At 29.7% G+C, this 25,857-nt stretch overlaps 5 protein-coding genes across 6 annotated transcripts; 3 read left to right on the forward strand and 2 right to left on the reverse strand.

Moving 5' to 3' along the window:
- Positions 1–467: 467 nt before the first annotated feature.
- LOC123292908 (zinc finger protein 320-like) lies at positions 468–4,331 on the forward strand. Its single transcript, XM_044873622.1, has 7 exons — positions 468–819; positions 945–1,001; positions 1,072–1,125; positions 1,184–1,315; positions 1,399–1,519; positions 3,505–3,697; positions 4,161–4,331. Exons 1-7 carry the CDS (start codon positions 468–470, stop codon positions 4,329–4,331), a joined length of 1,080 nt encoding a protein of 359 aa, XP_044729557.1.
- A 2,309-nt stretch (positions 4,332–6,640) lies between these two features.
- On the reverse strand, positions 6,641–10,024 carry LOC123292909 (zinc finger protein 569-like). Its single transcript, XM_044873623.1, has 8 exons — positions 9,708–10,024; positions 9,554–9,627; positions 9,048–9,095; positions 8,939–8,989; positions 8,681–8,815; positions 7,916–8,033; positions 7,186–7,378; positions 6,641–7,099 (listed from the first exon to the last, which is right to left on the reverse strand). Exons 1-8 carry the CDS (start codon positions 10,022–10,024, stop codon positions 6,938–6,940), a joined length of 1,098 nt encoding a protein of 365 aa, XP_044729558.1. The 3' UTR covers positions 6,641–6,937.
- Positions 10,025–11,234: 1,210 nt separating this feature from the next.
- Positions 11,235–15,681, forward strand: LOC123292911 (zinc finger protein 70-like). Its single transcript, XM_044873624.1, has 8 exons — positions 11,235–11,638; positions 11,701–11,780; positions 11,841–11,904; positions 13,449–13,752; positions 14,796–14,953; positions 15,016–15,139; positions 15,251–15,443; positions 15,505–15,681. Exons 1-8 carry the CDS (start codon positions 11,257–11,259, stop codon positions 15,679–15,681), a joined length of 1,482 nt encoding a protein of 493 aa, XP_044729559.1. The 5' UTR covers positions 11,235–11,256.
- A 2,014-nt stretch (positions 15,682–17,695) lies between these two features.
- Positions 17,696–20,266, reverse strand: LOC123291827 (zinc finger protein 2 homolog). Of its 2 annotated transcripts, none has more exons than XM_044872250.1 (7): positions 19,861–20,266; positions 19,723–19,785; positions 19,609–19,662; positions 18,824–18,904; positions 18,652–18,769; positions 18,391–18,583; positions 17,696–17,881 (listed from the first exon to the last, which is right to left on the reverse strand). In XM_044872250.1, exons 1-7 carry the CDS (start codon positions 20,213–20,215, stop codon positions 17,723–17,725), a joined length of 1,023 nt encoding a protein of 340 aa, XP_044728185.1. In that variant the 5' UTR covers positions 20,216–20,266; the 3' UTR covers positions 17,696–17,722. The 2 variants fall into 2 exon arrangements, with proteins under 2 accessions (XP_044728185.1, XP_044728186.1); XM_044872251.1 differs by having other exon boundaries at positions 17,746–17,881; positions 18,364–18,583.
- Positions 20,267–21,322: 1,056 nt separating this feature from the next.
- Positions 21,323–24,940, forward strand: LOC123292912 (zinc finger protein 43-like). Its single transcript, XM_044873625.1, has 6 exons — positions 21,323–21,728; positions 21,798–21,872; positions 22,056–22,151; positions 22,263–22,380; positions 24,282–24,474; positions 24,779–24,940. Exons 1-6 carry the CDS (start codon positions 21,383–21,385, stop codon positions 24,938–24,940), a joined length of 990 nt encoding a protein of 329 aa, XP_044729560.1. The 5' UTR covers positions 21,323–21,382.
- Positions 24,941–25,857: the final 917 nt, after the last annotated feature.

The following is a 25,857-nucleotide window of genomic DNA, read 5'->3' on the forward strand; positions in this document are numbered from 1 at the left end:
TTTAAATAAAAGTTGTTTCTTTTATTATAAGGAACATTTTTTACACTTAAACTTTTCTACGGACCCAAGGCCCAATTGACCTATATTGCTCATTTACGAACTCGACCTCACTTTTTACGTCCTGAGTACGCTGTAAAAATTTTAGCTTGATATCTCTTTTCGTTTTTGAGTTATCGTGTTGACAGACAAACGGGCAGACGGACAGAAAACCGGAAATGGACTAATTAGGTGATTTTATGAACACCTATACCAAAATTTTTTCATAGCATCAATATTTTTAAGCGTTACAAACTTGAGGCTAAACTTAATATACTATGTATATTTAATATATACATGGTATAAAAATGCTGCTGCATTTACAAGAGTGCCAACCTGACAGTTAATGACAACAGTTTGTAGGTGTAAAAAAATCACAAGCTAAATATTTATTTTGTTTTTTGATAAAACAATCGCTGATAAATGAAAAAATGACAACCGATATATCATTATTTTGTAGATTATGTGCAGAATTGTATCCAAAAAATACATTAATTAAAATAAATAGTGGAGAATTTCTAAATTTAAATTTAGCTGAAAAAATCTATCAGTATTTTATTATAAACATCACTGATCATGACATATTACCAAGAGATATTTGTAGTCATTGTTTTAAAAAAGTATTGGAAACTTATGAATTTCATCAACGCATACAAAGAGCACAAGGTATTCTACAAACGAAAATTGAGATAAAACATGAGCAAATCACTGAACAATATGATATTAAATCCGAAGAAGATCCAGCATCTTATGATTTTATGTTTGACGATCCACCACTCATGGGTAGGTTTTATTTATTATTCATCTTATTTTGTATCAAAAGCTTAACTTTACTGCAATAGAATTGAAAATAAATGTGGTAAAAAACTAAATTTGTATTGCTTATGACACTAAATTAATTTGTCTAGATGATTCTGAAGATGACGATGCACCACTTTCGAAGCGCGTCCCAACTAAAATAGAAGGTAATATTCATTGTTCATTCTTACAATAAGGTTTTACTAGAATTGAAGTTTATTGTTTTTTTTTTTTAAGATGGTGAAGTGAAAGAAGAACCCTTAACTAATGTTAATGATAAGCAAACTAAAGGTAACTATAACTTAAAAATTAAATTATTAAAAAAGTTTAATAATATCATGTTCTGTAGGAGGTAAAACCAAAAAAATACGACGAAAAAAAAAATTTGGTGAAACAAATGAAAATACAAGGCGAAAAGTTAAAGTTCCAAAAGAAAAACGACCTAAAGGACCTAAAGAAAAAAAATCTAAATTACCTCGAGGTGAGAATGTTAATTAATTCAAATTTTTGTAACAGGTTGTGTCGATTTAATAATGAAATAAATACTGTTTTATTTATTTCCAGAACCAAGTTTATTTGTATGTGAACGATGTGGAAAATATTATAAAAGTGGCAGAGAATTAAAACATCATTTACGGACACATAATGGAGAAAAACCTTTCAAATGTGATCTATGTCCTAAAGTGTAAGTATAAACATTTGTAAGGAATTGAAAACTTTTTTTTTATTTCATTTTCCAATCTTGTTTCTCAGGAAGAAAAAAAGTCATTCTTTATAACAATTTTTTCTTATTCTGAAAACATATTTAAAACTTCTAAATAATGTACAGGGTAGCCAAAAATTTGGAATCACTATTTTTCTTTTTAGTAAACTTCCCTTCCTTTTTAGAAGTTGACAAAATGTTGCTAAGAAAAGTTGCTCGTAATTGACAATTAGGACTATACAAAGCACGGATCTAGTAATTATAGTAAGGATGTAGTATAAAGTTCTACTTTAGACGCGGGGAGTGTATCACTCAGACGGGAAGCAATGTGCCTACTTTTGATTGGCTGCGGCTCTCATTTGCGAGAAATTCAAATAGAACGATAATATTTCGTGTGTTTTAGATTTTAATATTTCTATATCCATGGTTTTAGATTGCCTTAAGCAATATGTCTGCTTTTGATTAGCTGTGGCTGTTCGCACTCTCAATTGCGGGAAAATATAAATGGGTATCGATTTCTGCGTGAGTTGTAGATTGGTCCGAGCAAAAAATCTTTCACCCTAAAGAAAAAAAATGTTTTTTTTTTTTTTTTAAATACAATTTTGAAATTAATTAAAAATATAATATTTTTAACTAATTATCCTTGGATGAAGGTATATACCTTTAATATTCCTATGACCGACTAATTACCTAAAGAATATATCGCAAATAATTCGTAAAATAATAAAAATAGAACTTCACTTATTTAAATTAAGATTAGGTTTACGGGTACATAATTCAATACATAAATAAGTAAAAAATTTCCCCAAATAAATTTTTACATTAATTTCATATTTTAAAAATTCTATAATACGTTGAAATTTAGTATTGAAAATTAATCGACGTATTTTCGAGACATTCTCAAGCCTTCTTTTGAATTTCATTAGTTAACTTATAATAGTTGTAGCAGTAGGATTGAAGATTGAATATTCACTAAATTGAATAGAATATTGTTACGTTTAGGTTACTTATATCGTTGAAAAAATTGTTTTAAAACAAGCATAAATACTACACGTATTTATTTTTCTTTACAAATTTTACTTTTCTTTTGAATATAAGATTATTTATTTATATTGTCCACACACATTAATCATATGCCAAACATGTTTCCATGCTTAAAAACGAATCAAAAACACTTAAAGAAGGCTTTGAGTATACTTTCAGCATGCGCCTGGTTAACAGCCAATATAAAGTAAGCACAATGATACCCCGCCTCTTCCCCCTGAGTGAGACTAATCCCACTCGGTTATACTCCATCCCTTTTAAAATATTCCTATATCCATGAGATAACCCCACAAAAAAACTAGGGGTGTTACAGTTTCAATTTAAATAAAACAAAGTTCAAAAAATAAAACCCCGGCGACTACAAAAACACGCTCTAAAAAGTATGAAATAAGAAAATATCATTTGAAATTGTTATTACAAGAAAACTTTTTTAGAGGTCCCTCGACTGCATGACGATTTTACTTATATTAACAACTTTAGACGATAAAATTTTTTGGTTTCATACTTTTTAGAGCATGATTTTGCAAACGTCGAGATTTTAATTGGACTTTATTTTTTCTAATAAAATATTTGTATTTCTCCAATAAAATTATGTTTGTGATATATGAGGTTTCGCCAACAAACTCTCAAAATGGTGTGATGAAAGAATTTCACAAACAAATCGTGGTTGGCAGATACTCCGTTACGAAATTTAAGTGGAGAGCGTCAGCGTAAAAAAAGCGTATTGTATGACCCTTTTAAGCCTATTTTCTGCCAGAATAATTAAACTGTTATTTCCGGAAAGCATAGTTTGTGGCCGCCGCGTGAAGAATTCTCCACCTCACATGAACTAACATAGGAAAGAATTCTTCATTTACCCTAAGACTTTCACCGTCCGTAATAATATGTATTCATATTTGATTTATAATTAAATTTTTTTGTAGCTATAAATGTCCAAGTGGATTACGTAAACATAAATTAGGACACTCTGGAATACGACCGCATGAATGTACAATTTGTGGATTAAGATTCCCAATAAAATGGACCCTGGATCGTCACGTGCTATTACATTCAGATGCATTTAATTATGAATGTAGTTTTTGTGGGAAAAAATTCAAAAAAGAATCTTATTTAAAGGTAATATTTCACGAACTTACTTTTTATTTTTACAAGAAATGCAGTAGAATCTCGATAATCGGAACTCAATAAAATCCTGGGGCATTCTAATTAATGAGACTATGAAACGAACTTCAAATTGATGAGAAAAGTAGGTCGTTCGAACGGTCATAAAAGTTTTCATAAAAGAAGTGTGATAAATAGCGTGCGTGAGGTCAAAACATTGACCTATTTTTTGCTTTTACAAATGGTATTTGATTTTCGAATGGCATGATCATATTTGAGTCTTAGAATAAATTTAAGTAACGTATTCTCAAGTTCACTTCTTTTCCCTTAAAATGACTCCTGATATAGCCCAAAAGTATCAAGGATAACTAAGTTACATGCCTATTGCGTATTTTTAAAAGTCACGGAATAATAAAATTAATTACTATTTTATTTAATAAACAGTATTCAGATAATCATCGCTTATGTTCTGTTGCAGATACATTTACGACAGCATACTGGTGAACGTCCTTACTCGTGTCTTGAGTGCAATCATTTCTTTGCAAACGATTCAAATTTCATAAAACATTTGAAAGTACGACATGGTTTAGTGCATGTATCAATCGTTAACCGACACCAGTATCCATTCCCTCCTGAAAATAATAATTAATTTTAATATATTTATTATTTAATTAATGATTTATAATTTTAAGTAATTTTTAAAGTATTATTATACATATAAAATATAAACAAATATTAATATACTATATTTATAGACATTATTTTCTTTTTGTTATTATTTAAGCCTTACTAAAGATTTTCTACTAATCCTTGAATTTTTTTATTCCACATTTGTTGTTTGGTCATGGTTGGGTTATAGTGGCTGTCCCAGAGTGAGAGACTACTCTGTGAACCATTTAGAGCTGTTCAAGAAGATCAGGAGGGTTTTGACGTCAGCGGACTTCAAATCGAAGAGATCGTCGAAAAATAACTGATCCTGATGGACCTGCTTACGAAAACAACCGACTATTGACAGAAAGTTAGTCATCGTTTCTTCTTCTTTCTCATTTTGCAGTGTTTGTCTCCTAGCTAGTGTAATGTAATTGCCGAATCAATAATGAAAGTGAAATGACATCTTCGAAACACCTGCGATTATACTAAGAACAGATTAGTTATACGTTCCTCCTTCCATAAGAATGTTAATTGTTTTTCAACCCATCTTGTCAGATCGATGTGGTATGATTTCATTACATGCTGAGTGTCGATGTTTTTGTTTAATTAGTCCGGTATATCGCTTATCTCGGAATTTACCAGTCCAATTATCAAATAAAATCAATTGTTGGTTTTTTGGGATCAAAAAAACTAGAAAAAGGTTTTTAACGCTAACTTCAAAATACCTACACCCTATCATGAAATTTAAATAGTAGAACCATATGAACTTTTATTCTTGTTTTTATGGGTTTTATTATTTAATAAAAAGGAAAGTTTAAATATTAAAACAAGATTTTCAAAAATTTATTGATAAATATAAATTAAGTACAGTTCATAACGTCGCATTTTGACAAATCTTTAAAACTTGGGTAGCTCAGAAGCCAATAAATCTGATTTTTGTACATTTTTTTCTAGTAAAAAAGGAGATAATATAGTCCTAGAAAGATTAAATAATTATTATTTGAAACTTCGTGGGTAGCTTCATTTTGACGAGTATACAGAACTTTCTGTCTACGACTTTTTTCGAAAGTGCTGCATTTTCAAAAGAGCATGATAACGTGATATTTAAGATAACCTGACCAAACGGCACTACAGCCCTGGGTGGTGGACCTTGGTCTCCACAACATTTGACTTCCATAGCATTCTATTTTACGTCTTCGAACACCATCCTGTGATTTTCATAATACGGAGATCATCCGTGACATTGCCTATCCATCTCACTTTTTACTTTAGTACTTTTTTAGGCATTCAATTCTGTGAGCTTTCATGAAACGGACAATGATTCTCCATTTATTGTTTCCTTTTATTCCGCTTTATATTTTTCTTCTCAATCTTTCCTTATCATCCTAAGTCAGCGTCCATGTTTCCCCGCCATATGTCACTACTAGCCGAATTAGTAAAGTGTAAATATGTTTGATAAATTTCATGCTGCGTTTTTTCAGACCTATAGCTTTAATATGACGGTATCATGTTCATTTTCAAACGCAACGTTTTTGAAAAAAAGTCTTAAAAAGTTTAAAAGCCACTCACGAAGTTTCAAGCATGTATTAATCCTTTAACACTCTCGCGGACTAATTTTTATTTTACATTTATAATGGACTGTCGTTAGATATCGACTGAATGAGTACCAAAAAATATATTTGTAACTGAAAACAATCGATAAAAACTTGGCTTCAGAGCAATTGATTTATAAAAGATGCATTGTATATTAAAATCACATTAAATTTTAGAATACAAGGTGCGGCACGAAAACTTGTTAATTTTAATTTGTCTTTAAATAGCAGGTGGCTCTAATAAGCGTGGGGTCTCCCTCGAAAAAGTGAGACCCTAGTGAGAATTCTTAACATTTGTTGTAGGAAATCAGAGATATCATACCCAGGACTAGAGAGGAATGTTCGTTTGTCTTTCAGACTTTTTTTACAAGAATCGATCCTTCATTGAATACAAATTCAACGAACCTTGCACAGCTTACCACTTGATTCGATTATACGCTCCGATACATACTGCAAACTGCCCGTACATTCGTAATTTTTAAACTGTATATCACGTGACCTAAAACGCGGGTAAGCTCTGCTGTGATGTCATAGCGGTATGAGTCATAGACCATCAGTTAGTTCAGTGTAGACAGCTGGTTATAATATATACATAGATAATAAGTATTTATATTTATTATAATCAGATGTCTATGAATATATCTGTCAAACTTATTTGTGTTTTTTCGTGTAATGATACCGATAACACATCATCAAATTGGATGCCCGCGTTTTTCACAGTTTAAAAAAGGTTAAAATTATATAAGTTTTTGGCAAAAAATCGTGTGTATTTTTCTGAAATAAATTTTTGGTGGCTTTTTATTAGCAAAATCAACATTTTGAAGTACTTTTCCAAAAGTAATACATTATGGATACGCTAGATGGCATTAAAAACTTGGCATGGCATTTGATTAATTGCCCGGTAATTTACCAGCATTTTATTGTTAAATTATTTGCTCATTCAAACTCCCCTGCTATATGAGAGCAAACAAAAATCATCAACTTTTCATGCCGTACATTGTATATTCTTGATCTAATTACTAACAAAAGGATATTGATGTTGATTTGCGATTGAAAAATTACGTAATCTATGTTTTCCACGTAAATGTTTAATAAAATTACTACTATTCGCAAAAAAATGATTACATTCTGTACATGAATATGGCCGTTCTCCTGTATGCTGCCGTAAATGTACCTATAAAATTAACGTTTGAAATTAAACACTAATTAACTACTGTGTGATTTTTGAATAAAAATTCTAAAAAATCGAAATAGGTTTACCTTTAAGTAATAGGCTTCTTTAAATTGTTTTGAACAAAATCGACATTCAAAATCAGATTTTTTTGAATGGCGTAATGTATGACGATCGTGTATCCATTTTCGAGAAAATTTCAATCCACATACAGAACATACATGTGGTCGTATACCCGAATGGCACATTTTATGTTTTTTTAATCCATAAATATCTTTAAAACTGGAAAAATTTTAATTATGAACAAGTGAAAACATGTCACACATACATAACTAATATAACTGATATTCCCATATAATTCATACTATAAAATTTACGCCTAATTTGCGCCCTCACGGGTAAACAGTGATATTTACGAAAAAATGTATCCAACAAAAGTTGTTTTGTTTTTTATAAGCAACATTTTTTACTTTTAAACTTTTGTTCTATCTCTAACGATTTACAGGATGAGTCCTACGGACCCAATTGACCTATGTTGCTCATTTACAACTCGACCTCACTTTTTACGTCCTGAGTACGCTGTAAAAAATTCATCTTGATATCTCTTTTTGTTTATGAGTTATCGTGTTGACAGACAGACGGACAGACAACCGGAAATGGACTAATTAGGTGATCCTATGAACACCTATACCAAATTAATACAAATTTTGATTTAAATGAAGATCGGATCGAAAAACTTTTGGTGGGCGCCTCTATTATTAGTATATTGTCCAAAATTGTATTTTAGTAAGTTTCAACCAAATTTTTAATTTAACTTACATTTTTGGGCACTCATCACATTTGAAAGGTTTTTCTTCACTATGAGTTTTTAAATGTGCATTCAATATACCAACTCGGGGAAAACTTTTACCACACCGTTCGCATATAAATGATTCTTCTGAAAAAGAAAAGAAATACTATTACTATTCATTAAAAAAAATGAAAATAAACAATTGAGTTAGAAATCTATACATATAAAATGCCTTATCCTGAACTATTGATCGACTGACGGATCAACGCACAGCCTAAACCGCTGATCGTAGGGACCTGAAACCTGGATGGTGTGTTCTTTGTACCCCATAAGAAAGAATTTTTCGAAATTCTACCTCTAAGGGGGTAAAAAATGGGACAAAGTTTATATGGGACAACGTGATTTTTTGGTTCAATCTACTTTAAATTTTGCATAAACATTCCTTGATGGAATACCTGTTTCTTATTTTATTTTACTCATCGCCTAACGGTGTAAAAAGAGGTAAAGAGTTATTTTCGGAGTGATTTGCATCGAAGTTAATATTTATCATTTTTTAATTAAATACTTATCCGATTTTAAAAATTAATTTACCTGTAGAAAGTTACATTATCAGCGAGTATCATGGACTAAATTTTATTTTCAAACAATTAGGATTCCGCACCAAAAAATTAATATCCTTTTGGTTTATCTCCAACTTTCCCAGAACTTTAAAATGACAGCCCTAGTCTATGATAATAGACCCTAGTACTATTATTATTGCATCACTATTTATGTAAGGAATCGAAAAGAATTACCTTTTAGCTCGAATTCAATAATTTGATTTAATTCTTTATCTATTGATTCTGAAGAATCAGTTTTGTCCAATTTACACTGTTCTTTATTCATATCATTCTCTATAGTTTTTTTTCGTTTTTTCCTAGTTTTATTTCCTAAAAAAATGTATACCAATTTTTAAAAAAATATTAATTTTTTAAAATTTCTATGTGCCTATTGCGATCGGTATCATTTTCACCGACGAATATCTTCTACAAAGTTTTAATTTATCTTTTTACCTTTTAAATTTTTTGTTTCAAGTTTAATATCAGGATCTCCCTGAAGATTTCCTAAAAACAAATTGAAAACATCAAAATAAAAGAAGAAAATATTTTATATGAGATTTACCCTTATCTGCTATATTAAAATTTTCCTTATGATCAATTTTTTTTCGACCTGAAATAATACATTCATAGACAGCCTTAATTATCTAATTTTCAAAGTTAAACAAAAAATATTTGCCTTGCAAAATGAAGAGTAGGTATAAATTGTAAATTTTTGTCTGAACTATTTAAACCCACCGTTTCGCTGAAAAACGCGAAAAACATATTTTTGCAAACTTGTCCCCTCAATAAAATTTTTTGCACAAGGGGGATTGATGGAGACTTTTCACAATTCATTTATAATAGTATTCGAAACATTCATACCAATTTTTAGCTCTATATAAAATTAAGTCTTATTTTTTAAACATTCTACTTAAAATTAATTTTGGCATCATGAATTAAAAATGCAAGACTCACGTATCATTTCTTTAAGGGCAAGAGCTTATATTTTCTATAAAAATCCCGATTTAATTTTTACTTCACTTTTTGTAAGACAAAATAGATACCTAGTTTAGTTATACAGAATTGTACCTTTGTCCGATTTCTTTTTTATACGCTTCGTTAAAGGTTTTTCATCATTTGAATCTTCTGTAAAATACTTAATACTAAATTAATTTTTATACATTCAATTAGAATTTTTGATTGAAATTTACCAAATAACGAATTATTAAATAAAAAGTCATACGAATCCTGATTATCAGAATAAGTATCAGTTGTTTCTTCTTTAATTTCAATTTTTGTAGGAAGCATTATTGTATCTTCTAAGTATTCTTGAGCTTTTTCAATTTGTTGATGAAATTCGTAAGTTTCGAGTACTTTTTTACAGCAACAATTACAAATATCTTTCGGTAAAATATCATCCTCAGTTATATTTATTATAAAATATTGATGGATTTTTTCAGCCAAATTATGCTTTACGAATTCATCGCTGTTCATTTTAATTAAAGTACTTTGGCAATACTTTTTTGCACACAATCTACACAATGAGAGATTTTCAGACATTGTTGGTAAATAAATTGTTATTTACAAATATTGAAGTACAAACAACATTTTTTGACAGCTGTCAAAAAGTTTCTTTTTTGGGTGTTTTCATTTGTGCTATAGTGGTTCAAGTGAACGTACCCAAAACGGACAAAATTTTCAAAAGTTTTAACCGTTTTCCGTGTAACAAATAGTGCAGAAAATTTAGATTTCATACTTAAATTTGCGTGTTCCATTGGAAATCTTGCTTAATTAATCCTGAATTTGTGAAAAAATTGTGCCTGAAACTTTATTTTCACGCACCTCTTTGTGTAGAGTATTGTTAGCCATGTCTTTGGAAATAGAATCAACAGTCTTCCAGCAATTTTTCTCTTCAGGTGAATATTTTGCCAGATATGCTTCCATAAACGTTCATTTCTGAACTTTTCCTTTTATCTGTAAATTACTAATTGGCTTTAATTGTTTGGGAATTATTCAAACAATTTCACAGTTTATTTAATATACTCCATTAAAATTTACTAGCCATATAAAAAGACAAGCTTATATTATTTTCTCAACCTATAACTTCCACTCCGAATTTACAAGATTTAAAAAACTTCCTTGATAAATGCGATTTTTCCTTGAAGGTTAGGTTAGGTTATATTGGCTGTCAACGAAGGACACACTTAGGCTATAGAGCCCAACTGTGATACTATATGTATGCTTTACAAACTTTCCGCTGATAATTTCATTTATCAGCTCCTCAATTTCAGAGGCAGAGTGCACCTCTTTCGTGCATATACCATGCACTACACCAGACCATCACAACTATTAATTAAATTAATTTTGTTGCGACGGCGGGAATCGAACCCGCCACCCTAAGCATACCGCGGACGGAATTGGTTACGCCTTAACCAACTGAGCTAATAGGGCGACTTTTTTCCTTGTAGCTCTCTATACAAACTAAACCGATTAAGAACACTCTCCATTAAATTACCTTTCAAACAAAAAACTATGAAAATCGGTTCATCTTTCTAGGAGCTGCGATGCCACACTTGACAGACACACACATAAATACCGGTGAAACAATACCCCCTTTTTGATTTGGGAGTTAAAACTGGACATTTTACGTATAGAAATTACGTACGTCAGTAGTTGCGTCTGTTATTTAATAGTTCATATCTATGGGTATTTAATAATTCATATCTATCAACTCAAATGCCAAAACATAAAATAATTGTCAAACTGACAAATGATAAAAAATAACAAAAACTATGGATTTTAAAAATATATTTTGTCGTTTATGTGCTGAATTACAGCCCGATTATAATTTATTAGAAATTACGGACGAAAAAGCAGTTAATATGAATTTAGCAAATAAAATAATGCAATGTTACAATGTAAAAATTACCGCTGATGATATCTTACCGAGACATGTATGTTCGAATTGTTGTGACAAAGTGACCAATGCATTCGAATTTCATGAATTAGTTCATAAATCACAAGAATTTCTAATGAAGCAAATGAATGTTGATCCAAATTTAATGTATATTGAAGTGAAGCAAGAAAAGATTGATACTGATGCGTGCACAAATGATGATTTAGGTTTAAACGATGATAATTACGGCGATGATTTTCCAGCAGATACAAAAATGGGTATTTAATAATTCATGGCTCAAAAATTGCCCAATTTGATTTATTTTAACATATTTTTGTAGAGAATGATTCTGATAATGATAACTCAGAAGATGAAAAACCTCTGCTAGAAAGAAAATTTACCAGAAAATGTACACTAAAGGTAAATTTAATATGGATTGATTATATTTTTAATAGTAATACTATGTATATCTTTTGCTAGGATTCACAAAATAATTCAAGACGAGATTATGAATCAGAAAGTGAAGATGAATTTGAAATCAAAGGTAAACGTAACATTAAAAAATTTAAATAAGGAGGGAAGATAAATTATTTATTTGGCTAGTTATAATATTTTAAGCATGTTTGAACCTCTCTGGCTCATAGACCATGTCCCTACTGCAACCCTACGACTTTTGTGGTAACTACAGCCTCATAATAATTTTGTAAATCATGGATTCGTGGAAGGTAGTTACTGATCTGAGATTAATATCATGCCTAAATCTCGATTTTTACCAAGTTGACACTTAGCTTTAGAGGGATTTTCAGCTGGGATGATTCGTATTTTCGTGCATCATTATTTTAATAAATACTAATTTAGTATTTTACTTCGAGAGATTGAATTCACTAAATCAGCATCTATGCTGCTCCGAATAAAATAGATGCTCTATTTAAACTTAAGAAGTTCATACTTTATCAGTTTTATAATACAATAAATATATACCGCACAATTAATTGAGAAATTTCTTCAACACCATTAATGAGCTAAAATATACGGCTTCGTCCCAAAATTAGAACAGATTTGAAGATTCTTAATACCATCGTTTTCACCAACTTTCGATCGCTTAACCCCCATTAGAGGGGAGTTATATCCGTCAATTTTTTCTTTATTTTTAATTTTTTAATGCGGATATGTATATCACCTCAGATTAGAGCCAATAGCTACAACCTTGGTGTAAAACGGCATCTTTTTGTGTCTTTTCAAATTTGTCTTGGTTTTCTAATCAAGCCACGTTAGATCAAAACATAGAGGTATTATAGAAGGGGAGATGCAGTGACGATATCAGGTACGCCGTGTTGGTACTACACACTTGTCAAGCAGTTACTATTTCACAAACAAAAAATTTTATTTCAATACTTTGTCAATAATCGTACAACTAATACTGAAAATAGTAATATTTCATTGAAAAAATTATGATAAGTTCATTTTGCTTCATGAATTATATTTTGTCTAGGGAGGGGAGAGGTAAGGATGACCATTTTAAATAGGAGTCAAAGTAAACTAATGTTGAAACATTAAATAACAGTTCTAAAATTGACCAGAATGGCGCTTGTGTAGCAAAAGGTGTTGCTCTGTTTTTATCTAAATACTTGTTTAGATCTTTATCGTACTGTTATTACTTTGAGCACTTTTTTAAAACTTACGCTTTTGCTACAGCAGCGCCATCCTTATTTGCCGCTTTTCGGTGAACACTTTTTGATACACTAAGATACTCCTTGTAAGGACAAGCCCTTACATTTTTGGTGCATAGTTCGGGAATCGAATCCGGACCGCTTTTCTTTTATTTCATATTTAAGATTTTAGCATTTCCAGATTTAAGGACAAGCCCTTACATCCTCCTTATTTTTACCTTGCATAATTTAGTTCCATGACGAAACCGCCATATTGGTACTACACATTTGTCAAGCAGTAAATACCATTTTATGTGGAACTTGTTGAATGTAACAGCATCTCCTTTCTGTAATACCTCAATGGATCAAGAGCATCTCCATTCTGATTTTGATAATCGTTCTTTACAAGAATTAACATGTAAAAATTATTTTAACACAGAAACAAAAAAAAGAAAAGGTCAAGGAAAATGGAAATGTGTTGAATGTAACATATTTTTATCAAGTCATCAGAAATATTGTAGTCATTATTTAAATGTTCATAAAAAAGCAGCAGAGTATCCATGCCCTGATTGTCCAAAAAAATACGATAAACATGAAAGTTTTTTATCTCATAGGCGTGTTCACAATGGACGATTTATTTGTAAAATATGTACTAAATCTTGTTATGACGATTCTTCATTAAAACGGCACATGTATACTCATTCATCGTTAACACCTTATCCATGCATGGAATGTAATAAGTCGTAAGTTTATTTAGAAATAAATATGAGACATTAAAAGTGTTGGGTTTTACAATTAAGATTTCAGCGCCATAATGTCTTAAAAAGATATTTAAAAAAATATCTTGAAAAACAATTTAAACGGTGACTAAAACAAAATTCTTAATCTTTTTTTAGTATATTTACGTTCCCGACCGGAGGGTGCAAGCTCATCCACTTTCAACCGCCCCCCCCCCCCCTAAATGATTATGAATATATTTATGTACTATGATTCCGAGGGGGATGTAGGGCCTCAAGGCTTCAGTAATGGTTAGGAATTTAAGGTAGGGCGAGCTATTAACACACCGCTACCCGATTTTGCTGGTACGGCTGCCACCTTAAGGCCTGCAAACTTGCCTGTGTGTGTGCAAACCCCGCCTGACTGGGGGTGTGGCTGCTAGCAAGAGAGTCTTGTTTCCAAGCCTAGGTCAGCAACTTGCATCGATTACCAACCAAGCTGAGAGGGCCAAGATCCGGGTTACCCAGACTGCATCTCCCAGCCACCCTCATCTAGTTTTGCCTTTAGACCGATACAGTTGCCCGGGATGTGGTAGCTTGGAACCTTAGATGAGAGTTGGAATAATTGTGGTAACAAGTCTCCTCCACCACTGACATATGTCAGTGCGGTCGTTTTGGATAAAAGGTGCTACATCTACAGACTACTCCCATACAACCCATGCGATTATGAATAACCAGTGTATTTAGTTAGAAATCACTTAGTACAAGATTGCATTTTATTATAACGTGTGAACTATTGCCTACATAAATGTCTAAAAACCACTTATTTGTATCATTGTTGTTGTGGATAACAGGTTGTTTATCGAAGATGTGGGTTCTTAATAAAAACACTAGATGGAGTATCTCTTAGCTGGAAAACCCAATAGCTAGCTCAGGAACTAGCAATGTTAAGTTTTGATTAAGTAAAGAACTTCTAACACACAAAAAGTTAGCATTGTAAACTGTTAGTGTTCCGTAAATTATGAAGTCCTATTTTAGAAAGATTTTTTCAAATTTATTTATTTTTTTAGTTTTAAAACAGACGAATCTTTACAACGTCATCAAAATATACATTTACCTGAAGAAGTTAGAAAGAAAAAACCAAAAATGTATCAATGTGAATTATGCCACAAAAAATTCATGAAAGAAGCAAACTTGAAATTCCATAAAGAGAACCATGACCCTGGAGGTAATCAAAAGTAGTTTTTCTACCCAAAGTTATATTATAACATTTTGATAATCTTGTTTTAGAGTCACCTAAAATTTTTGTTTGTGATCAGTGTGGCAATAATTTTACGCGTAAAGCTCATTTAGAACGACATATGTCAACTCATTTAAATGTATTTCCATTCCGATGCGATAAATGTCCAAAAGCGTAAGTTTTAAAATAAGAAAATATGTTATATGATCGGCTCTAAACCTCCATGTTTTAACAAATTCACCTTGTTTTAACTTTTAGTTTAAATTTCTAAATAAAAATTTTCAGATTTAAACATGAAGATAATTTAAATCGTCATAAACAATGTCATGTAGAAGGGGAACCATTTAAATGTGACGTATGTTTACGACCATTCCGACATAAACGTGCATTAAAACGTCACGCACAAATTCATACCAATCTACTGCCTTATGAATGCGAATATTGTCATAAATGTTTCAGAGAAAAATCATTTTTGAAGGTGAAACAAAAATTCAAAACTTTATTATTTATAATTTTAAGAATAATAATTTTCCTTATAGATTCATTTACGACAACATACGGGAGAACGACCATATTCATGTCTGGAATGTAATCATAGTTTCGCAAATGATTCAAATTTTATAAAACATTTAAAAGGGCGCCATGGTTTACAAAATGTATCAGTAGCAAATCAACGAGTCTATCCATTTATTAAAAAGACTGAAGAGCAAGTTTAATTAAAGTTTATTATTTTAATTAAACTTGCTCTTCAGTCTTTTTTAATCAAGTGTATTTTTAGTTTTCTTATGTCATATTGTAAAAATACACAGTATACTAAAAAAAGTTTAATATTTGTAGTTTTACTTTGAATCATAGTCACATGAACCTTTTTCTCGAAAGAAGTTTGGCAAGGCTAGCTGGGGATACAAGTTAAATTGATAAACATTATTTAATAAACTTCAAATGATTACTTACCATCTTGATTATATGTTATTGCTTTGAATAATAGGGGATAATCCTGATGTCAAATTGACCATATTTCCCATAAAAATGTAAAACTGTACTTGATACTATGACAAAATTTGAAAGTGAAATTAAAGTTGATTAAAAAACGAAGAAGTTATAAGCAATCAAAGGTTGTCCGCCTACTTTTATTTTAGCCAAACAAAGTTTTTTATGTTTTCTATAAGGTGATACCCACGTATGGTATCACTAGTGGATATGCTTCTTTTCTATTCGTGAAGTGAGAATTCTTCATCTGAAGTGATAAAAAAAATTTAGTCCGATCCCCTATTATCTATATATGTATTTATTTTGACAAATTACCGAAAATAATGGTCAAGTAAATATTTAATTGAGATTTTAAGTATGAGTTATGAATTCCAATCTAAATACTTGGTTGTAAAGGAATTTCAAAACTATTTGTATCCAATTTTACTACTAGCACTTACCAAGTGCAGTCCGCGGTGTGCAGTCCGCCACCAAATTAGCAAAGAGTAACACTCACTAGCTAATTCTTACTGATGATGACTACTTGGTAGTCGAAAATACGTATTTTAAAAATACAAAAAACTGATCTAGGAATTGGGGCAAAAATCGAAATTTATTTGTTTGAATCTAGTTTTTTAATAATTTGATAACTTTTAAATAAAAACAATTGAAAACAAACAATTGACTGAGTTAATTGTTGAAATACCATGTATAGACAGAGTTTATGACGCAATCGTTTGTTTTTTGACGTCACGTAAATAAAGAAAGATATCCACTCTTAAATAGCCACACACACATAACTGATATTCCCATATTTATACATACTATAAAATTTGCACCTAATAAGCGCCCTCGTGGGTAAACAGTATACTTGTTAACGATCGTTTCATCTTCTTATTAACATTATCAAAACAATAAGCACATAAAAATTGTGTTTTTATCATTAATTAGTATTTATTTTTCTTTTACTGACCTTTTTTCATTAAATTTACCCATTATTTATTTCTTTTTACTCACCTTTTTCCAATAAGCTCACCTATAAATGAATAAATATAGTAATATTTTGTTATAATATTTTGTATAGTAATCGAAAAAGGATAAAAGATAAAGGTAGGTAAGTATATTATTGAATAATAATTAAACCAGAAAAATTGATAAAAACGATATTTTATTATATATATTTGTACACGTCTCACTTAAAATAAATATGAATGAATAATGGTTATTTTATACAGTATAAAAATTTTAGCATTAAATTTTTTTATCAGTTCTTTGTTTTATTTTTATTTAGTTGTACATATTCTCTTAATACATTTATTGTTCGTCGTTTGTTCTTCATTGTTTGAACAATAAAAGAGGAAAAGCGTCTGCAATTGAATTAATGAAAAAAATAAATAATTAATTAATGTGAAATATTATTTATAATCCAACAATTATGCTAACGAATAATCAATAATTCCTTAAAATACATTGATTAAGGAAGTAAAAAGTGGAAATCAGTGTGGGGTGCTAACCTAATGACAGATAATAAATAATAAATAAACGACGATCGTTGTTTAATGATCAACAACAATTAATTTTAATGGTCAAACAATGAAGAACAAACGACGAACAATGGATTATAAAAGATTTATAATTAATTAACCCAAAAAGTCCAAATTACGTTTGCTCGTAAAAAGTGTGCCTCTTTAGGAATTTTTAAAGAAAATATTTAATTTCTTAAGATATGCTTTATTTTAACAATTTTTAAGCGTAATTTTCTTTAAAATAAAATACATATTATAACTTTTAGTTAGAAAATGGATAATGGTGTCGATTCTTTATTGAAACATTTAGTAATCCATGCCGTCCTTTTAAATGCTTTATAAAATTTGAATTATTTGAAAAGAAATGATTACATTCTGAACATGAATACGGTCGTTCTCCTGTATGCTGCCTTAAATGAATCTGTAATAAAAACATGCCGTTTATAGTCGAAACAATGGGAACATTCAATTAACATTCCAGGAAACGATTAAAGTTTGTTCTTTTTGTGTCCTAGTATTAAAATACTATTATAGTGAATTCAAACACAAAACGATAAGCGAAGAGCGAAACGAAATTAACATCTGAACTGTATGTAATTACGATATAAATGATTGAAATATTCATGGTTCAATCATTCTCAAAATTTCATAGGGTTCAGTAGACGGGGAACCGCCGTACATCGTTTTGTTGTTAAACTCATGTCGCTCGCGATTGCGTTGAACTGTCTATTGAACTGAAGAAACTATAATTGAACCGTTTCAACTATTAAACATAATTTCGTGCAGTTTAGTTGCTAATGGTTGCTTAATACGTGTCGCTCATCGCTTTGTGTGTGAATTCATTTGTCATATTCATATGCTAAACCCAGACAAAAACAACAATATTTAATGATTCAAATTTACCTAACAAAATAAAATTAAAAACGTTACCCGTAAAAAATTTTTATGTCGAAACTTTTTTTTACAATAACTACATTCATGTGGAAGTTCACCGGTATGAATTGTCGAATGTACAACAAGCATTTCTAGTAAACGAAATTTTTTACCACAAGTTTTACATTCATGGGGTTTTACTCCAGCATGAATTAATTTATGTCTTTTTAAAGATCGAAAAGTTTTGAAACTGTAAAATATAAAAATCATTAGCTATTTCTGTACTCCAGCCAAGGAATTTGTTACGAAATATTTTACCCTCTAGAGCATTCATCACATTTAAAAGGTCTCTCTTCGTCATGAGATTTTAAATGTGAATATAATTCTCCACGATTTTTCCAACATTTTCCACATTGATCACAAATAAAAATTTTTTCTATAAAAAATAATTTTGAAAATAAAATATTTCTCAGTTAGAAATTTATATTACCTTTTGAATTTTTTCTTGAAATTTTATTATCTGTGCCACCATTTAATTCACTCTTAATTTTGTTTATTTTTGGCGTATTTTCTAAAATAGAGGTATCTATTAGAAAAATTCTATTAGTAAAGCAAAGTTTTCAAGGCATTATACTTTTTCCTGATTTGTATTTTAATAACTGATGCAAATTAAAGTCTCACTGAAGTTAAACTAACACGACTCGTCTCTAATTTTGATATTTCTAGAGTACTTAAAACCCAAAAGCCACGAAAATTCAGTTCATTTCACGTAAGTAAAATATTTTATAAAAAATTAAACCTCAAATCGTTCTGAAAAATTGCTCTTCCCATTGCCCGATTTTTGTTATTTTGGATTATAATTATATTATATACTAAACTATAAACTCTCTTAAAAATTCTCCGTTTTTTTCGAAAACAAAATGAAGAACTGAATATTGAAAGTATATTTAAGTGTAGATCCGGCTTTAGGTTTCCTTGATTTCTATCATAATTTCCGATATATCATATTCAATGATTCAAGAACATATATATGTATATATTAGGCTGTTGAGGCTGTCTAAGTGATTGAAAAAAAAAACAGCCTGATGCGCAGTACAAAGTACGCAACGACCGAGATTTAGAGATAGGCGCCTTTTTTCCTTTGCCCTCCCCACTTAAGTTTCACGTCCTTATATATATTAAACGATAAAAGCTTACTCCAAGACATGTTCATAATTAAACGAAGAATATGACTGACTCTATTCATAAATTATTTTAATTAATCTAACTAATTACCCGTAGTATTTTTCAATTTTCTTCTCGATTTATTTGATAATTCCTTTTTATTTCCTATAAAATACAATACAAAATTATAGTATTAAAAACAATCTCGAAATTATCTAAACTTACTTCTTACCCTAGTTGTTTTGTTACCAATTAAGCGTACACTGAGTGGTTTATCTTCTGAATCCACTAAAAAAAATTCCAATATTTTGTAATGATTCTATTTATTTTGAATTTAATTTTAATTTCTTGCTATTTAATTACCGATTGGGGAATGATCAAATATAAAGTCATTTGAATGATTATCCTCTGCTTTAATTTCGTAACCGATTTTTTCATGTGTTATTTCAACCATTTCAACTTTTATTTGTAAAGTTTCTTGAGCTTTTTGAATTTGTTTATGAAACTCGTAAGTTTCAAGTACTCTTTTACAACAACAATTACAAATATCTTTAGGTAAAATGTCATTTTCATTAATAGTCACAATAAAATATTGATAAATTTTTTCAGCTAAACTTAAGTTTGTAAATTTTTCACTATGCATTTTAATTAACGTATCTATTGGATGCATTTCTGCACATAATCGACACAGTGATTTTAAATTTTCATTCATTTTCATTAATTGTTTGAACTGTTTATAAACTATTTGAAAACATTGAAGATGATTGCAACACTTTGCGCTTGTAATAGTTACTCATTCAAAAGGTAAATATTCTTCATTTTTCGCAACTTCGCTAACTTTGTTATTTACTTATAGAAATTTAGAAATTAAAAATTAGATTCTAGATAAAAATTTAAAATTAAAGGTAAAAATTTTCAACATCTTGATTGATTTTTTTCATTTATGAAAATTTGTTTGGTTAAGTATTTTTGTTCAAATCGTTTTTGGCTGCAATCTTCGTACGCGTGCCCTGAGGTGCAGTAACTTTGGGAGTGTTCATAGACTGGGGTAACTTAAATAATATTTTTTACATGTAAAATTATCAAAGATAATTCATAAGAACTCGATGTTTGAAATAAAATTTAAAATTTTCCCCAATATTTCGATTAATTATAAATACGTATTTCTACTGAAATGTAGTTTAAACCACTTAATTTTTTTGCGGCTGGTTGAAAGCGAAAACGTTGTCCATAGCCTATCCGAAAATGCAGCACCTAAATGTACGGAGAATTTTTGACATAAGCTGTCCATAGGCCTTTTCATCGATTTACTACTGTTTCGGACAGTTGTCAAAAAAATATTCAACTAAAAAAAATAAATATCTTTTATATTTATCAAACAGCGCTTTTTGACAAAACTAGAAGATATGTGATATGTCTTTACTTTAACAGACAGTTTTTTGACATCTGTCCGAAACAAAAAAAGAATACCTTTTTTAAATGAAAAGTTCTATGTCTCCATACCGTTGGATTTTGTGTTGAAACATGTTAAATGATTGACAGATGACAGTGACAGTGACAGTTCGTATTACAATTTGATAAAAGCAGAATTATATTTGATTAAATCTAAATTATTTTATTTTTGAACACGCGTCTATAAAAATAAACTCAATCGAAACTGTATCATGGTTCAGTTATCGTATTTCTGTCAATGGCACAGTTTCTTCTTTTATATCATATAAGCAGAAAAATACGACGCAAGCTAGAAAATTCGAATTTGAGATAGTAGAATCTACTTGACTCGTTACATCACTATACCGAATCCTTTGAGTAAGTTGTACAAGTGAAAATCAATAATAATTTTGTTTACCGATGGAAAAAGGAAAAACAGTTATTTCTTAAAAATATGGACACAGAAAATTTATTTTGTCGATTATGCGCCAGTTTATGTTCAAATCATATGATAATTGAAACAAATGATAATGAATATAAAGATTTAGCTGCAAAAATTTATCAATATTTCGTAATAAATATTGATACTGAAAATGATACACTTCCACGACATATTTGTACACATTGCTATCAAAAATTAAATGAAACAACTGAATTTCATCAGCAAATACAAACAGCTCAAGAATTATTAAAAGCAAAATATTTAATTAAAAATGAATATTTCGATGAAAAACTTAGTATTAAGATAGAGGGCTCGAATCACGATGAACCAGGATCATTTCATTTCTTAATGTCAAATGGTTTGAGAGAAAATGTTTTATTTCAAAATGGAATAAAATCAAAATTTAGTAATATTTATTTTTGTACAGGATATTCAGATTCATATTCATCATCTGATAACGAACCGTTAAGTGAACGTTTATTGGAAGTTCCTAAACAAAAAGGTAATTTTAATAAAGCATCAAGTATAATAAATCGTTTAGAAAAGGATTTTGACCGTCAAAGAACGTCCTAAACTTATACAAGAATTGACCTCTATTTGTAAAAAAAATAATGAGTGTGTACTGAAAAATAAATATTATCAAGTAAAACAATCGCTATTCTGGTTAGAATTTTTATGTTTGTAGGTAAAAATAATAAAAGGAGCAGTAAGAAATTTAACATAAGATCGAAAATTAGTTGTAAGAAAAAATCGAGAAAAGATAAATTGGAAATAAAAAGGGGTAAAATTAATTAAGTTAAACTTAGTATTAAACAATTTCATTTATATTCTGTTTAAAAATTCAATAAGAATTCTTATATTTCTTTACTAAACCCGAAAATCAAATTTGCAGAACCATTTTATGTATGTCACCTATGCGGTAAACATTATAAAAGTAATGCTGAATTAAAGTCTCATTTAAAATGTCATAATGGGGAAAAACCATTCAAGTGTGATCAATGTCCAAAAGAGTAAGAAAATTTTAAATTATCTCCACAGTCATTTCTCAACAGCTGAAAATTTAAGCGAGAGTTCAAGGCAGTACTTTTATACGGAAGCCTGAATGTCTCACTATCAATTTATGAGAAAGTGGCGCTACACTAGCTTATTTTTTAAATGTGTACTACCCACAATTATAAAACCAACTTTTATAAAAGCCACAAGTTCACTTTCAACAAATGCACTTGTGACTTGTGGCATTATGGAAACGAACCTTTTTGAAGATGCCAGTCGGTGATGGGTATCCTTTAATTAGACACTACCGAAACTGCCTGGAATTATTAATAACTGTACGTCCGGATTTAATCATAATATGATAAAGTTTATAATTTATCTTATGTAGTTAGTTAAAAATTGTCTTTAGTATTATTTAAAAATTGATGTTTTTTTTTTTTGCATCTGCACATTTCTAATTTCTAACCATTAAAAGTATTATTAAGTGTTTATTATGACGTTTAATTAGAAATCTGCACATAACAAAATACCGACACTCTCAAAGAGGTTCGTTTCCATAATGCCACAAGTTACAAGTGCACTTGTTGAAAGTGAGCTAGTGGCTTTTATAAAAGTTTGTTTTATACTTGTGGGTAGTACACATTTAAAAAATAAGCTAGTGTAGTGCCACTTTCTCATAAATTGACAGTGAGCCATTCAGGCTTCCGTACTTTTCACCTTTTTCACAAAATTTTATTTAGCGTGACACTCATAAAATTGATGAATATTAATTGAGAACGATATTCAATTAATAAGATAATTGAACCAAAAAATAAAAAAATGCAAGACACTCAAAGCAGGGAGTGCATCTTTCGACATATTTAAATTTTTAAAGTGTCAAACAACGAAAATCTCGTTTTTAGGATTGAACAAGATTATGTTGCATTTTTTATTCAATCATCTTCTTATTTGAATGATATTGACGACAAATTGATATAAGATTTAAATAACAAATGGCACGCTTAAAATTTGGTATAATAAAAAAATCATGTTTGGCTGCACACGTTATCGAAAACAATCATAAATCTTATTTAAAATTTGCCAATCCCTACCAATTGGATGCCTACGAAAGCATCTACATGAAAAAACTGGGCAATGAAACAATAAACTTGGATACAAAACCTATTCCAAATTAAGATTTAATAAAAATTTCAAAATTAAAATTGAATTTTTAAAATTAAAAAATTATTTAGTTTCATGATTTATAATTTGAATTTTTATTTTAAATTTTAAATCAGGTGATAAAATACTAAAAAATTATTGGCCTAAAAGGATCACGCGATCTAATCACTAATCATTTGATCAAAGCTGATAGGGCTTTTTATTTACAAAATGATTTTTTTTTTTTGTTTCGAACTGTTTTCGATAAAGTAATTAAGACATATCTTATATCTTCTATCCTTGTCAAAAAGCGCTGCTTGAAAAAGATAAAATATACTTAACTTTCTTAGGTTGAATAGTTTTTTGACAACTGTCCGAAACAAAAGCAAATCGATGAAAAGGTCTATTGGATGACATCACAATTTGTCAGATATTTAGAAATTATAAATTATGCGCACAGCAAAGCAAACTTTCACCAAATTAGCAACGAGTAACATACGCTTTATAAGAATAATTATGATTAGCTAATTCATATCAATGACTACTACTTGGTAATCGAAATACATATTTATATAATACAAAAATCTATCTAACAAATTGGGGCAATTGAGTATTCACTAATTTTAAACTGGCTGCACACTTAAAAAGGCTCCCTGGAAAAGAAGTTGAACACGACCTTAACAACAGCCTCTTAAATTCTAGGCGTTCTGAAATGACTGTCAATAAATCCACCTGGCTGTCGGCTTATAATAAAAATTTAAATAATTATTTATTTTAGATATAAATATTATAGAGGATTACAAGAACATAAATTAAGTCATACAGATTCTCGGCCGCATACATGTCAAATTTGTGGTCTAACATTCCGCTTAAAACGTACATTGGATCGGCATACATTAGTACACAGTGACGCATTGGATTATGAGTGTACTTTTTGTCCTAAACGATTTAAAAAAAGTTATTATTTAAAGGTATTTTTTCATTTTTTTGCTTCCTAAATCAAGATAAAATACGATGTTTTTTAATAACTTTTGCTACTTTACCACATTACATTATTATATATACCACAGTCAATTATTTTAATTAGTCGTTCAGTTAACAGCCTAGTAACGTCTAATAAAACATTTAATGAGCTGGCTGGCTGACGCTTAGGCCATTCGAACAATAGGGAGACCATTTGACAAAGAAAGATGAACTATCTGATATAAGAAATTGAACTGATTCCATAATGTGATTGTAAAAGATTGAAATTATGCGATACGTTTTATTTTACAGGTACATTTACGACAGCATACTGGAGAACGACCATACTCATGTACAGATTGTAATCATTTCTTTGCAAACGATGCAAATTTTATAAAACATTTAAAAGGTAAACATGGTTTAAAACAATTTTCAATTGCAAATAGACATCAGTATCCATCTGATTTTAAATGAAATAATAATTCAATGTAATTATTCTAAAGTTGAAAATAAATTGTTCTTTTTATCTAATATTATCTTTTTATTACCTTTATTACAAATCAGTTTGATTTTAATTAAAAGACAATCGAAAAATATACACAGCTGGAATCGATTAATAGATCTCTTGCAATCATACCTCAGAAACTAATCGACTGAGGTTCGATTTTTGTATTTTTTGGGAAATTACTTCAGCCAAATTCGAAAGAAAAAAATTTTTTTTCGAAGTTTCATGAGAGTAATGTAAAGTAATTTAAACCTTAAAAATAAAAGTATCGGATTCATTTTACGGCTGAGTAAGCAAGGAGATATCTGCTAAAATCTTGTATAAAAAGCTTTTATTTCGAAGTGATTCTTGAGATAGCTCGAAAAATACTTTACTAATCTTCAAATGACCTAATAATCCAAAGATATCGAGCGACGAGTTTGTGAGGTATTGACTGAAGAAATTGCTCCTTGACATCACCCCTCAAATTCGATGTTAGTGATATTCTAAGGACAAAACAATTCTTTGAAAAAATTCCGAGAAGCAAATTGAAATAAATTTCAATTTTTATTCTATTACACATTACCACCTATCCCACTGGTTTTTCATCTAGTGACAAAATAGGCGAATTTATCTAACTAAACCTGCAAATGCTGCGTTGGCTGTTTAGCTCTTCCATAGCTTGATTACTAAATACGTCTGGATATCTCCTCAAAACACCACCGTGGCTATAGTCTCTAATCTTTTCATCAATCTTTCCATCCGTATGGGTTCAAACTCTAACTTCTGAACGTTGATCTTCTCGAGGTAGATAAACAATCTTTTAAATGTGCAGCGCATCAAAATCTTATACCATTTTGTAAAAATAAATTCAATAATTATAAAAATTTATTAATAAAAAATATAA

The sequence above is a fragment of the Chrysoperla carnea genome, chromosome 2 (assembly GCF_905475395.1).
Source record: "Chrysoperla carnea chromosome 2, inChrCarn1.1, whole genome shotgun sequence".
Classification (NCBI taxonomy): Eukaryota; Metazoa; Arthropoda; class Insecta; order Neuroptera; family Chrysopidae; genus Chrysoperla; species Chrysoperla carnea.

Bases quoted from the DNA above. Each gene is read 5' to 3' on its own strand.
- LOC123292908 (XM_044873622.1), top strand. From the start codon at position 468: ATGACAACCGATATATCATTATTTTGTAGATTATGTGCAGAATTGTAT. The intron at 1,002-1,071 runs GTAATATTCATT...TTTTTTTTTAAG, and splicing joins CGTCCCAACTAAAATAGAAG to ATGGTGAAGTGAAAGAAGAA. The intron at 1,520-3,504 runs GTAAGTATAAAC...ATTTTTTTGTAG, and splicing joins TGTGATCTATGTCCTAAAGT to CTATAAATGTCCAAGTGGAT.
- LOC123292909 (XM_044873623.1), bottom strand. From the start codon at position 10,024: ATGTCTGAAAATCTCTCATTGTGTAGATTGTGTGCAAAAAAGTATTGC. The intron at 8,816-8,938 runs GTAAAAAGATAA...ACATTTTTTTAG, and splicing joins TGAAACAAAAAATTTAAAAG to GAAATAAAACTAGGAAAAAA. The intron at 7,379-7,915 runs GTAAGTTAAATT...AAATTTTTCCAG, and splicing joins TGTGATGAGTGCCCAAAAAT to TTTTAAAGATATTTATGGAT.
- LOC123292911 (XM_044873624.1), top strand. From the start codon at position 11,257: ATGGATTTTAAAAATATATTTTGTCGTTTATGTGCTGAATTACAGCCC. The intron at 11,905-13,448 runs GTAAACGTAACA...ATTTTAACACAG, and splicing joins AGATGAATTTGAAATCAAAG to AAACAAAAAAAAGAAAAGGT. The intron at 13,753-14,795 runs GTAAGTTTATTT...TTATTTTTTTAG, and splicing joins TGCATGGAATGTAATAAGTC to TTTTAAAACAGACGAATCTT.
- LOC123291827 (XM_044872250.1), bottom strand. From the start codon at position 20,215: ATGAAAATGAATGAAAATTTAAAATCACTGTGTCGATTATGTGCAGAA. The intron at 18,905-19,608 runs GTAATTAGTTAG...CCTCTATTTTAG, and splicing joins AAAATTGAAAAATACTACGG to AAAATACGCCAAAAATAAAC. The intron at 18,770-18,823 runs GTAATATAAATT...TATTTTTTATAG, and splicing joins TTCAAGAAAAAATTCAAAAG to AAAAAATTTTTATTTGTGAT.
- LOC123292912 (XM_044873625.1), top strand. From the start codon at position 21,383: ATGGACACAGAAAATTTATTTTGTCGATTATGCGCCAGTTTATGTTCA. The intron at 21,873-22,055 runs GTAATTTTAATA...TTATGTTTGTAG, and splicing joins GGAAGTTCCTAAACAAAAAG to GTAAAAATAATAAAAGGAGC. The intron at 22,152-22,262 runs GTAAAATTAATT...TCAAATTTGCAG, and splicing joins TAAATTGGAAATAAAAAGGG to AACCATTTTATGTATGTCAC.